The sequence below is a fragment of the Hypanus sabinus genome, chromosome 5, assembly GCF_030144855.1.
Source record: "Hypanus sabinus isolate sHypSab1 chromosome 5, sHypSab1.hap1, whole genome shotgun sequence".
Classification (NCBI taxonomy): domain Eukaryota; kingdom Metazoa; phylum Chordata; class Chondrichthyes; order Myliobatiformes; family Dasyatidae; genus Hypanus; species Hypanus sabinus.
The window spans coordinates 99,356,685-99,371,611 of NC_082710.1; the positions used below are offsets into that span (position 1 = coordinate 99,356,685).

General features: G+C 38.5%; 1 protein-coding gene across 3 annotated transcripts in view; it reads right to left on the reverse strand.

Moving 5' to 3' along the window:
* The window catches only part of gtdc1 (glycosyltransferase-like domain containing 1), a 373,767-nt gene that overhangs the window by 17,230 nt on the left and 341,610 nt on the right, over window positions 1-14,927 (reverse strand). The window contains exon 12 of one of the 3 annotated variants that reach the window (XM_059970255.1): window positions 1-529. This exon is cut by the window's left edge and continues 816 nt beyond it. The exons of the other annotated variants lie outside the window; for them this stretch is intronic. Within the exon in view, the coding sequence (XP_059826238.1) occupies window positions 455-529 (75 nt within the window). The 3' untranslated portion in view covers window positions 1-454. The remainder of the gene's footprint in view (window positions 530-14,927) is intronic. 3 annotated transcript variants of the gene reach the window in all.

Consider the following 14,927-nt stretch of genomic DNA (forward strand, 5'->3'; position numbering starts at 1 on the left):
ATTAACAGGAATGGAGATATCTCTGGACACTTCATCCTGGGATGCAGCACGTTCAAATCAGAATGCAATATTTATTTCTGCAGTACTCTTTATATGGGAGAAGGAATGTTAAAACTTCACACCATGAACAAAGCATTTAAAGTGTGGGCAACAGTTGAGAAATTAAGAAGTGATTAATGGGGTTGAGGGAGAAGCAGGGAGTAGGAAAGCATGTTGCAAAGTGTGGGCAACTGGGAATTCCAATGGTAGAAGAGACAAAATAATTTTCAAAATATACATCTTTGAAAGCTTTAATCAGTTGTTAACATATTCATTGTGACAGTACTATTAGGATATTAAAATTCTACAAGTTAAACATCCATTTGACTATGTGCTCACCCAGATGGAAGACATGGGGTTCACAGCAAAAGTTGAAGCACAATTCTATGATCAGAGTAATTAAACTAAAGCGAGTTCATGTGTTTGCCATGTGGCGTTCATTACTGTGCTCAGAAGTATTGCCAAGGAGAGCGGGATAACTGAATCGGCTCTGGATATAAAAAAAAGGTTACACAAGCTACCACATTTGATAGGTAAGCAATTTAAATAGCTACCAATGACAATTAGTTTTAATTTATTGTATTATGTTTCACAAAGCTTATTTTGCAAAGTAGATAAAAAAAAATTAACTGAATATTGCAAGAGATGAAGAAAAAAAATCAATTGCAAAAGGCTGTCAATTCAGAAATTTGGAACTTTTAATTAACTGGATTATACAGGAGGTTAGCATACTGCTCTTTATAGATGGATCCACTCAATGCATCTTATATTGAAATAGAACAGTACAACACTGGACAGACAGTTCAGCCTAGAATGTTGTCCCAAGCTTGATGCTGATTTATACTATGTTTTCCTCCTGTATGTCACCCATATCCCTCCTTTCCCTTCACATTTATGTGTCTACCTAAAGGCCTGTTAAACTCCACCAAACAGCCTGGTTCCACTACTACCTGGTAACCCATTACAATCCCCTTCTGTATAAAAAACTGCCTCCTCACATCACCTTTAAACACCCCCCCTCTAACCTTAAAAGCATGTCCTCTGGTGTTTGGCCTTTCTACCTTGGAGAATAATTTCTCACTGCTGATTCCATCTACGCCTCTTATAATTTTAAAAACTTCCTTCAGATCTCCCCTCAGCCTCCGATGTTCTAAGAACAAGCTTATCCAACCTGTTCTTATAGCTCATACTCTCTAACCCAGGCACCATCCTGGTAAACTTCTTTTGTATCTTTCTAGTCTCTGCATCCATCCTATAATGGAGCAACCAAAAATGCACACAAAACTCCAAGTGTGGTCTGACTGAAGTTCACAGCTGCAGCATGGCTTCCTTACGCTTGCAGACAAGACCTTCATCAATGAAGGCAAGCATTCCATACACCTTCTTTGCCACCTTATCCAATTGTATGGTCTCTTTCAGAGAACTATGGACCTGGACCCCAAAATCTCCCTGCAATTGAACTCTAGACATTTCACATGTGAGGTGAACATGGTAACTATTACTGGGGCTAGATTGGGAGAGTCAAAGAGTAGCAAGCACTTACATACATATTCAGTTCAAATGAAAGAATGGTATCTTGTTCTTTCATTTGAGACTGAGCCAGATCTCAGTTGATTTACTTGTGCATAAAATGTGCCATGATTTGATGATAATTGGCACTGTTGGCTCCAAGGCTGAAAGCAGCTTCTAATCCTTTTTGGGGAAGCACTGAGCATTCTCCAGACAGAAACCTTCAGAAGATTGTCTCGGTTCATTGACGGTATAGAACAAGGTGGGAGCAGGTCGCCCAATACCTTACTAACCATTTAAAACCAAGATGCTTCCTTCTGACATCAATGAACAAATCAATAGATTCTATTTTTAAGGAAATGCATGCATCAATTCCAGTCAAGATTATGTAATCTCAAGACACCGGAAACTCCAAAAAAAACCAATATCTAATATGGTATTTAATTGCTGCACAGCTGTATAAATGTTATGAGAAGACATTTTAATGGGACTTGTTCTGTTCTACTACACACCTTCTGGTATGACAGGATTTAGAAGGGGAAGATATATCTTCCCACTTGACTTGGCGCTGACAAGAGTACCCCTTATTAAGGGTATATAGGTAGAGTTTATGTAAGCTGGCTTTATTCCACTGAGGTTGGGTGAGACTCCAAAGAGAGGCTATAGGTTAAAGATGAAAGGAGAAATATTTACGGGGAACCTGAGGGTGATCTTCTTCACTCAGAGGATGCTGCAAGCGTGGAATGAATCTCCATCGTTAGTGGTGGATGCCGGTTTGATCTCAGCATTTAAGGGAAGTTTCAAGATTCAAGAATGTTTACTGTAAATTCTAGTACACAAGTTCGAGGAGAATGAGATAATTGTTACCCCAGATCTGATGCAGCACAGAATACACAAGATACAGAAAACAATATTTCTTTGAAAAATTTCAATAAATATAAATACATAAGATAGCTTATATACAGAGCCTGATGGCATGTCCGTAAAATGACACTAGACAGAGAAGTGCCTATACATAAGGTGACTGACAAGAAATGATAAAGAAGGGGTGGTTGGGGGTGTGGAGGTGTTGATTAGCCTTCCTGCTTGGGGAGAGTAACTGTTTTTTTGAGATTGGTTGTCCTGGTATCAATTTTAAGTAACCTCCTACCTGAGTAGGGACAAACAGTCAATAAGCACTGTTGGCGAGATCCTTCATAATGCCACTGGCCCCTTTTCCAGCACCTTTTTGTATACACGTCCTTGATGGCAGGTAGGTTAGTGCCGGCGATGCATTGGGTAATTTTGACTACCCGTTGTACAGCCTTCCTGTCTGCTGCAGTGCAGTGTCTGTACCATGCAGTGACACAGCTCGTTAAGATGCTCTCTTCTGTGCCTCTGTAGAGTGATGTGATTATAGATGCACATATTCTAGCTCTCTTCAACCTCCTCCAAAGGTAGAGATGTTGGCGAGCTTTCCTGATTGTGCAGGATGTGTTTGGGACCATGAATGGTTGTGCAAGATGTGCATTTCTAGGAGTTTGAAATTGCTCACAGTTTCCACTGCTGTGCTGCCAATGCAAAGAGTGATTTGAGTGGCATGAGTTCTCTTGAAATTGACAACCACCTCCTTTGATTTGTTGACATTAAGGAAGATGTTGTTTGCCTGGCACCAGCCTCGGGCTCTCCCACTTCCTCTGTATAGGCCATCTCATCGTTGTTGGTGGCGAGCCCAACCACAGTCACGTCATCAGCAAACTTGACAATGTGATTACTCGAGTGTTCGGTCAGACAGTCACATGTGAGCAGAGTATACAGCAACAGGGTCAGTACACAACCCGGGGGGGGCACCCAAGTTGCAGATGATGGGGAGGGAGGAGCGGTTGTGTGGCCTGACTATCTGAGTTCCGTTGGTTAGGAAGTCCAAGACCCAGTTGCACAGTGGTGTATTTAGACTGAGGAGTACTAGTTTGATTAAGTACTGTACTTTAATGGGAGGCCTATGGAGGACTACAGTATAGGCCAGGACTAGGCAGAATAACAGTTCAGCATGGATTAGATGGGCTGAAGGGCCTGTTTCCGTGATGTAGTGTTCAATGAGTCTTTGACACTTCCAAGAATTTTCCTAATGGTGGTAAGAGATGTTGGAAGGGTAATATGCAAAAGTGTTCAATATTTTGGGGTTACTGTTGGCATCTCACTGCTGAATGCAAACTCTGAGATAGTTATTATTCCCAAAAGTTGGTTAATGGATTTGCATCGAAACTTGCAAATCACGAATTCACTTTGGAAAACTTGAAGATTTTGAGCACGACTTGCATTCACTCATACGGATGTATCTAAAGTAGAAACCACTCTCATATTCACTGCATAGTAAATTGTCCAAGATTTCAATGTAATCTTGAAAATTATCCAAGCTGGGCAAATCAAGGATGAATGTATTACTTTGTTAGTTTTGTCAAAAATCTTTAAGAGCTCAACTATTTTAAAATTAGTTATGTAAGGCAGCATAAACATACATAGCATAAAGAAAGGTTTTGGCATGGATGTCTGATTGCCAGAATGATTGCCAATGATATTAAGATATCATTGGAAGTTTATATTCTTCTCCTACCATCAAAACCATGTCTGTAAGTATTTATATTAGCTGATTTTGCTTCATTTTCACTCATTGCACAAGGTTAATTAGACCTGATTGAGACTAAATTATGATATTAGTCAAATTTCAGCTAGTAGTTATTGGGATGGTCCCAATAAATTCAATGAGAAACTAAAACAGGAAATATAATATTAAGATTATACACTCAGTGGCCACTTTATTAGGTACTTCTTGTGCCAAATAAAGTGGCCACTGAGTACATGTTGGTGGTCTCTGCTACTGTAGCCCATCCACTTCAAGCTTCAACACGTGTGTTTAGAAAAGCTCTTCTGCACACCACTGTTGCAATGTGTTGTTACCTGAGTTAGTCACCTTCCTGTTAGCTTGATCCAGTCTAGCTATTCTCTTCTGACCTCTTTCAATTACAAGGCATTTTTCAGCAGCACAGCTGCTTCCCAATCAAATTATGCTTCTTTTTGTTTTTCACACAATTCTCTGTTAAGTCTAGAGACTGCTGTGTATAAAACTCCCAGGCCATCAGCAGTTTCTGAGATACTCAAAACATCCCTATCTGGCACCAACAATCATTCCATGGTCAAAGTCACCTGGATCACATTTCTTCCCCATTCTGATGTTTGGTCTGAACAACAAATGAACCTCTTGACCATGTCTGCATGTTTTATGCACTGATTTGCTGCCAGATGACTGGCGTATTTAACATGTGCATTAACGACCAGATGTATAGTGTTCCTAATAAAGTGGCCACTTCATTAGGAACACAACAATCAGATATAGTCTGGTCACCTTATTCACCACTGCACCAAATGACAGAAAATGCAAAAGTAACACAAAAAAATTTAAGCATCCAATGCAATTCTTGTTTTTTATTGTTGATAAGCTGATGATGTTATGAATATTACGGAGACATTGCAATATATCCTACATTTGATTTTTTAAACAGATACCTTGTTCTGGGCTCTCCCACAGGAAGGGATTACCAAATGGACAGAGGAAAAGATTCAAGGATGCTGAAAACCTCCTTGAAGAAATGTGAACATCTCCAATGACTCCTGGGCATCTCTGGCACTTGACTATATATGGAGGAACATTCGGGATGGTATTGAAAGCCTCAAGTACATGCATCTGGAGCACTGAGGTCCTAAATAATGGCAGAACCTGTAGTTCATCTCATCTGGCCCACCAGCCACTGATTACCCCATCAGCTGAAGGGCCTGTAGTTCCTACATTGATCTCTTTAGCAACCTCAGAACCCACTAATCTGGACAGCAAGCAAGTTATTTTAAATCCTGAGCAATGGCTAATCATGTTTCAGGGTTGCCCTGGTATACAGTAATTCATGTAGTTCTGAATAGTCATTCACTCAATCCAATTTACCCACCTTTGAGAGACAGGCGTTTTTTCATCAAATTCTCAGTGATAAATAAGATGCAAGCTGTCACATTGATGTGAATTCAGTATAAGACAATATGCACATCAATCCTCTAATAGAGATGAAAATGCTTCAAGGTCTCCTTGGCTATTCTGCAGATGAATGGGTACTTCTGTTTTTGCTATGTATTCCACTTCCTCCATTCTGATCAGAGATTTACCTGTCCTTCCTTCATCAATATTCTGTAGTATAATTTTGTCTGTCCAGCATCTACTTCAAATGATGCATGCAGTAATAAATTGTACATCATTGTCACAGAGTATTCACACCTTAGTCTGGTCATTGATGCTTTCCTGATTAAAAAATTAAACTCCGAGTATGAAGAAAGTATATGGATAGTGATATGCATATTGCTGAAACCAGGATAAATGCCCTTTAACTCTGGTGAAGCTGGATGCTTGTTGTGTAATATAAAATTGTTGTTACATGCACCATTATACCACAGATTTTATCACCCCCAGGCCCTTTATCATCTTCTACTTTTTGACATCCATAATGGCTTGTTTGTAATAAGCAATGGGTTTTAATCTATTCTGTGCCACTTCACTCCTGGTACTATGCCATCTGTTCAAGGTTGTCTTCTCCTACGTTGCTTAAGATTTAATTCTACACAAAGAGCCAGACGACTTTACAGCACATAAATTAGTAGTTCGAGTAAGGGAGAAGATAGTGCTAGTGAACAATGCAACCAAGGACAACATTCTTCAGACGGTTCATGAAACTACTTCCTTCATTTTGTATTTTCTTTCAAATGTAGTTCTGCTACTGTAGCTTGTGATCTACGTTTTAGTGCTGTGTTTTCAGGCCGATTGAGTGACCTGGTGCTTTGCTGTCCATGAGGGAGTTCAGCGAGGTTTCAAGTGAAGTATGTGGCAGGCAGGCCAAGAAGCCTGGAGATAGGGTGCGAGCCCATGATGGACTCCATTTCTTGCCGATCCTGCCGATTACAGCATTGAGGAAGATTGAAATCAACGAGGATGAGAGCGGAAAAGGGGTGGGTGTTCAGCGCCGTCTACCTGCGCGGGGATGGTCTCTCTCCCTCGCTGCTCTCAGGGGAAGGTGCCTATATATGAACGGTCTTTCTTCCTCCCTCTTTCTTGACACTACCAGAGTCAATAGATCTTGGGCAAGCTTTAATCTACATGGTTTGTGGATTGGACTCTGTAGCTCACGTTACGATGTGTTTCTGGTTTCTGGTCAGTTCTTTTTCTGTTGCTGCTTTGTATTATTTTGATTGGGTGGAATGGTGCAGAGAGTGAGAGAAGCGACACCGAATTGAACTTGATATGACTGGACTCTTTCAACGTCTTTGTTATTTGGTGGTTTGTCTTTTGTGTTTCTCGCTCATCTTTTTTTTAAACTTGCACAACTTGTTCTTCTTTTGTGCGTTGGGCATTTAATATTTTTCTTTAAACAAGTTCCGAGGTTTTCTTTATTTTGTGGCTGACTGTGGAATGACACGCCTCAGGGTTTTATACTGCATGCATTCTTTGATAATAAATGTACATGGACTCTTTGAGTAAGCCAAGAGTGCGTAGGGGTGGAATTTTGCCAGCGTTGAGGGTGATTGTAGTGGAGGTGTTGCTCCCTAATCTTGCTGATTGTGGTCTGTCAGTCAGAAATTCAGATAGAGATTTGTTTATTTATCACATGTACATCAAAACCTACAGTTCTGATCACCCCACTATAGGAGGGATATTGAGGCTTTGGACAGGGAGCAGAAGAGGTTTACTAGGATTCTGCCTGGTTTAGAGGGCACATGCAATCATGAGAGGCTGGCTAAACTTGGGTCATTTTCTCCAGAGCGGCAGAGGCTGAGGTGAGATCTGATAGAGGTTTACAAGATTATGAGAGGCATAGGCAGAGTGGACAGGGAGTATCTGTATCCTCAGGTTGAAGTGTCTAACACCGGAGAGCATTCATTGAAGGTAGGGTCAAATGAGGTTGTGAGGGGTAAGAGGGGGATGTGAAGGGTAAGTGGTGGATGCCTGGAATGCTCTGCCTGGTATGGTGGTAGAGGCAAATACATTAGAGACACTTAACAGACTTTTGCATGGAAGCAAGGATGATGGTGGGATATGGATGATGTGTAGGTAGGTGGGATTAATGTTTGGGTGTTTTTGATTTTCAGCTGGTTTGACACAACATTGTGGGCTGAAGGGTCTGTTCCTGTGCTGTACTCTTCTATGTTTTAACATGAACTCTAAGCCAACTTGCTGCGCTAAGATGGAAAAGCAGTATGGTTGGTTAACAGCTGCCAACTGTGTCTATGTCTTATGATTCTTCATTTTCAGTGCTTTTCAACATCAACATTTAAAAATGTGCTTCAGCCCCAGTATGCCTGCATCAAAATTTAGGCTACAACATTCACAATGTGGTTGAAATGTCTGCAATCTCATTGGATGTTATTTCCTTGCCAGATTTTATAATGTTAGGTAATAAAAATCAAACTCACTTACCAGCTATAAATTGCTTAATTTTTCTGCAAACTTGATGTATTCTTCAGCATATTGTTCCGAGCGCGATGGGGAAGTAAGCTTGCTTATATTGTGTTGCTCTCAATATGAATGACTGTAAGTCTCTTGGACCCTCAAATTAAGTGAGTGTGCGAATTCATTAGAAAATGGGGTTTCTCTTTCACCTTCCATACCTCCTACTTTCATCACTGGAATATGCATTTTTTATGGCTACATATTCTATAAGACTATTAGATATAGGAGCAGAATTAGGCCATTTGGCCCATGAGTCTGCTCCACTTTCCCTCCCAGCCTTCTCCCTGTATCCCACATGCCCTGACTAATCGAGAATCTATTAATTTCTGTCTTAAATATACATAAAGACTTGGCCTCCACATTCACCTGTGGCAACAAACTCCACAGATTCACCACACTCTGGCTAAAGAAATTCCCCCTCATCTCTGTTCTAATTGGACATCGCTCTATTCTGAGGCTGTGTTCTCCGGTCCTAGACTCCCTCTCCATAGGTAACATCCTCTCCACATCCACTCTTTTTAGGCCTTTCAACATTTGATAGGTTTCAATGAGGTCACCCCTCATCCTTCTGAATTCCATTGAGCACATGATTATTCCTTAGATTATAAAATATAATACAATAATCCCACTTCCAACTCTCCCAAAAGACTATGCAGAACAGATTTCCAATTGTTACCATGCATGTCTCTTCCTGAATGCATGCTCATTTTGTATACATTTCTTGTGTCCCTGATCTCCAAGAATGCTATTAATATCTAGCTGTGTGTTCCTGTGGATGTGCTAAAAGGAAAGGGGGGGGGGGAATTCTCATTCTGTAATCAATGCAAAATGAGTAAATTAAACACTGAGTTGAAAGGGAAACCATAGTTTATCTTATAATATATTCCAAGGAAGTTCCATTCTAGCATATGCTATCCAAAGAAAATGCTAAAATTAATGCCCTTAATGTAATGAATAATCATGAAACAGTACCAGTCATAACTCTGATGATCTCACCCACAATGCCATGAAGAACAATTATGATATCAAATTATGATGCAGATTGATAGTAGTTTTCTAAAGATGTGTGAGTCAGAATTAAGCAATGATGTGAGTTTGCAAATTATGCAGAGTGAAAGGCTTCCATCAGCAAATATATTGGAGTGATTTAAATTTTCCTTATCGGAAGAGACATTGAACTAACTGCCTTAGATTCAATGGGTCAAATGGCCACTTTCCATGTTCTTTTAGTCTTTGCATTTCTATAGATTATTAATATAGCTGTATCATAGCAAAAATAAAACTCTCCTAGGCTAATGAGCAAGATAATTAAAAGTAATTGGAAATGAAGATGGAAAAGTCATCTTCATTAGGTCAAGTCAAAATACCTTTCATTCATAGTACTCAAAAAATCATCAGAAATGTTATAAATAAAGCCAAGAGTCTTTGTCAAATATCCTAACACTAGTTCCTGGAAAATATATTATCAGGTTGATCGCAGAACATACTAGAAATCAGTCTACTAGATTATAGCTCTGTAGTTTAAAAATCCCTCGAAAGTTGTGTTTGCTCCATTCTAAGTAATAACTCCAAAAATTCATTCTATTCAGAAGTCAGACCCTTTATGTACTCATTGAGGAAAAGTCCAAATTATTCCACAATAGCTAATAAGTGGAATTTTATTCTATTTGTAAGAGGTATTGAAGAAATATACTGGCTACAAGTTCTTGGCCATAAGAAACACATAACAAAAGGGTATTCTGTTAAAAGTGAGTTTACAATGCTCCCTCAAGTGCCTGGGATGTTTGTGTCAGTCATTAAATCTAGGAAGTTGTCATTCCTCCTCTAACCACTGCAATTGGTGAGTGTTGCTAATTGGACTGATCATAGTTACAACAGTCATTTAGCATACTAAGGGCCAAGAGTTGTTTTGGAGCTGGAATGATATTTCTCTAAGGCTGATGCGAAACAAATGGAATGGGTCTAAATTATCACGTGGGCCATTACTCAATTACTTCAAAACCCAATATTTAAAGCCTCGTGCAAGAAAATCCATTTATTTCTCACTAAAACCTTCAGGCTATCTTTCAACTGATAACACGTATTATCCAAGAATCAATGTAATTGAAATGACCATCAGAACCCATTGAGAACATCTCTCCAGTGATGTTAGCAATATGGACCCCTCAGCAGTAACTGTAACAATTAAGCCAACTATTGCAATTTCTGGATACATATGGGACAGCATCCTAAACACATCTGTGCAACTAACTGATGATTTCAGGATTTGATCCCTTTACTCCTTTATTAAAGTACATGAAAAGTTACATGGGTATTCTAATGTTAGAAATTAACTTCTAAGATCTTTGATTTTCCCACTTGATATCAATAATATCCTATTTCAAGTGGAGAACGGAAAATAAAGGGGAAAGTGAAACCAGTAATTACTGTTGAAGATGTATGTAAATGTACTATGTTAAAATCATTCTTACCTACTGTTGTAGCAATAATATTCCTTCCTAGTTTTATTCTTTTTGACCTCAATAACATATGATATTAGAAATATATTTGCTTAGAATCTGATAACAATCTTAATTAACCTTCCAGTTCATCAGAGCTTATACTGTACCATTGTACACAGGTCTGAAAATGTGAAGAATTAAACTGTACCCCATCATAAATAATACAGAATAAGCAGCAGGTAGTTGAAAGCACCATTTGAGATGCACTTGATTGAACAACTGCTTTGCAATGGACTCACATTCATCTGTTATCTAATATACTATACCTAAACAAAAGTCATAATTTAATGAAAGAAAGCCCGTTAATTCTCACTAAAACTTCCTACTTCTCTTTGATATGGACACATATTATTTCCCAACAGAAACACACCATTGTCATAATCTTGTAAAGCTGCGCTCCTCCTGTCACATGATTCTAAGTCATAATGTTGAACCTTAGCCTGTGGTAATTATAGATATGAAGACCAAAAGGAATGCTTTGAATCAGAAAATACATGGAGGGTTGTATTGAAAGGAGAGAATTAAAATAGCCTGGAGTGTGCTCAAGTGTTTAATGCATCCTAGAATTTGGTTGAAGTTTATCAGCTTCTCAAATCTTATGCACAGACTTTAGATGTCATTAACTTCGCCAGAAATATATTCCCAATTGTTATACTCAGTATATGTTTCTGACTGTTCTTTTCTATGTTATAATTCCTTAATATTCAGTTCAATTTGTAGTGTAAGCTGCAAAATAGAGTAATGATCATAACCTTTCTCCCCCTCCAGCTGCATGACCTATTGTATTTTCCAATCACAGGTACATACAAACAACAAAGTACAAATAAAAGCCTTCAAAATTACCATCTGATCAATAAAATCAGCTGATCAGCTAACATCAATTTTCTCAATCAGAAGACAGCTTGTTGTTAACCACAGGAAACCAATTTTCAAAATTAGATCTAAACCTCTAAATCAAGTAATTCATCTTGATATTACTCAGTATCCTGTTGTCACACTTCTTGCTATCTCACCTTGGCTCTCTGACTTTATATTTTCTGAAGTAACAATAAATGCAGCTATCCAGACATAACTGTGACAATGCAGAATGATGAAAGTCTATCAAAGACAAATCTAATTCATCAAACTGCTTGGCAAGTATTTTAAAATCCTTTCATCCACCATCGTTTTCTCATTAATACAAAATTATGAGAGGGGCATAGATAGGGTAAAATGCAAGCAGGCTTTCTCCACTGAGGTTGGGTGGGGCTGCAACTAGAGGTCTGAAAGGTGAAAAGTTTAAGGGGAACATGAGGGGAAGTAACATCACTTTGAGGATTGTCGGAGAGTGGAACAAGCTGCCAGCGCCAGTGGTGCATGCAAGCTCCACTTCAACATTTAAGAGAAGATTGGATAGGTACATAGGTGGAAGGGGTACGGAGGGTTAAGGTCCGGGGGCAGGCTGATGGGAGGTTAAATGGCTTAGCATGGATTAGATGGGCCAAAGGGCCTGTTTCCATGCTATATTTTTCTATGACTCCAATTGACAATTTTTAACGTAGAAAACAAAAGAGAACAGGCTGTCAACCTAAAGCAATGGATATCTCTGTATTCCTCCCACAGATGCTGCCTGAGCTGCTGAGTACTTATAGCATCCACAGTATTTTGTGTAGTGTCTATTATGGAGTCAGTTGTCATGGTCCATGTTGTTAAAAACAAAGCCTGATTCTATGTAGGCACAGTTTTGACTTCCATTCAAAAGGATGACTAAGTATATTTCTGGAGACACGAGGGAAAATAGATAGGTATTAAGGAAAAGACAAAACTCTGCTATCAGTGAAAGTGTTAAATATAGCCACTAGGGCTGTAAAGGTCATCCAGGATATATTATTGCATGCACAGGTTACTTATACTTTAAGGGACAACACTTTAACATTTCTATCTCGCAAATGTCAGTCAGTATTTATTTTCCCCCTTGGCTACAGTTTAAGTATCAGTTCTTTAATAAGATTTCATACTACCCAAACAGTATTTCAAGGAGCAACGGTATACAAATTTGACCATCTTGGAGATTGACAGTATTAAATTATTGAGCGATTTATAAATAATAATGCTCAGAGCCCAAGGATATTATTACATCATCAAATTCACTAACTTCAATGTGAAGGTAAAAACTTTAGCTCCTATAACTAGAGAATTATAGTCAATAATGCTTTTACTCCTGCCCTTTGGGTTCAATCGCTTACCAGAACTTCAACCTCAGTAAATACTTTGATGGGCAATAAGCATTGTGAATCTGTGCTGTCAATACTGGGGAATAGAATATTTCAGTGCTCTTTTGTTTTAGTATAGAAAGACCCTTTTGGCATAGACGCCATACTATATGTGCATAGTAAAATTCCAAGTCACACTGACTGGATGGAATAAAACAACAGTTTAACATTTCCATTTCCTCCACAGACTCTCTTGATGATCGGTGAGAGCTTGACAGGCAGTTTATTATCCAGCTGCATTGAATGTTGGGCAGTTCTGTGGTCTGGGTAAAGTACCGCGGCTCATGTTCAGGTTGTTTTTTTATTAATAAAACTTTGCTTTTAAGACGAGTCTTTACATGCTTAAGCAACTACGTTCAGAGCATTTGATTGAGATGTTGACCGTCTCAGCCTCCCTTTTGTTCAACCGAAAGAAAAGGAAGAACCTTTGTTCAACCTTTTCATTTGAAAGACAGAAACTTCAAGAATGCAGCACGCAGTGCTGAAGTAGCAGAAGTGGTGGGTGTGTGGAGTGGGGATTGAGCAGCCTTCACCTGTGAGGCCCCAGAATTTATTGGTGAACAACAAACTACTCCTTTATCAAGAGTACCATGTCTGATTGCTCTTACGACTCTGTTCTTTCATAAAATCCAACTTTCACAGCACCAACAGAACTGTGAATTTTTAAGAACTTACAGAAGAGCACCAAATTGCTTGTTTTAACATAAACAATTCAATTTATCTAATACAGAGAATACCACAGATTGTAACCCTGACAAAGATTTTAATTTTTTTGTTTTATCCTTTTTAATTAATAGCTACACGTTAAAATTCCATTTTGAATACACACTGAAAATCTACATACACTTAATATATCGGGGCATAATGAGTTAATACCAAAGCATCTTCTCATTCTCATTAGGTTCCATTGATTGAGTAAAGTGGGAAACGTGACAGGTTAAAACATATGTAGTCCTGATGAAGGGTGTAGGGTCAGAACATTAACTGTTCATTCATTTCTATAGATGCTGCCTGACCTGCGGAGCTCCTCCAGCTTCCTGTGTGTTTTGCATATGTTGAAACATTCTAGGTGGACTCTTTGTTGCTGTAACTTGCTCATATCATTAGGAAAAATACATTTGCTATCAATCAACTATTTTTATTTGACATGTATCCTTTCCTAAAGTTCACAGGGTTATTCTTCTAGAATTATTCTTGACTGAGTTTCCTATGATAAAAAGTAGATTCCAGCAACATCACTGATATCACCCTAGTTATGTCTCAGGCATGAGATCCTTAACCTTAATGTACTCAAAATTTGGACAGCTTTCTGCTACTAAAAATGTTCAGCCCAGTTTATTTTAAAACTATCCAAAGTAAATGTACATAGAAGCCACATAGAGCGACTTTCAACCCAACAATATGTGTTTACTTCAAACACAGGTTCCACACAATTTACTAACACCCTGCACTGCCGAATCATCATGAGTAGTCTCTTTCATCACTCACTATTGGAAATGTTTTGAGGACATATAAAAACAAAAAATTCAGTTTGCAGTGACCTTCCTGTCAATCGCATTTATGCTTCAATGCCAGAGTTTAACATTCTGTTGTAGGATAAGCAGGTACACAAAAGAGAGACCTATTATTGGAAACGCTGTACCAAACAATTGACTAAATCATTCATTCGGGAAGTAGCTTAAATAAAAAAAAATGTAAGAGCACTGTTATTGAATTAGAAAAGTTCAAATACTGGATGCAGCTGGAAAGTTGACAATAATTTCCCTTTTAAAGCTCAAATTTAACCAGAAGAATGTGCAGTATGCAGCATGCAGGAATGATGAGGGACTGAGGAACTGTGCACTCAGCATTCTTAAGTATTATGAGCTGGCATCTGAACCATTGCCAAGTTAATAGACATTGAAAGATAATGAGTTTGAAATTGTGTGTTAAATTGAGTTTTTGTTTCGCACATTTTTGACCTAAATGACAGGGGCTTACCATTTTGCAGAGTTAAACTAATGGGATTTTTTAATGTTAAACTTTCATTTAAATGGTTACTTGAAATTAGAGTGATAGACTAGTAAAAAAGCTGTCAATAATTAACAGTGCAGATGTTTTAGTTAA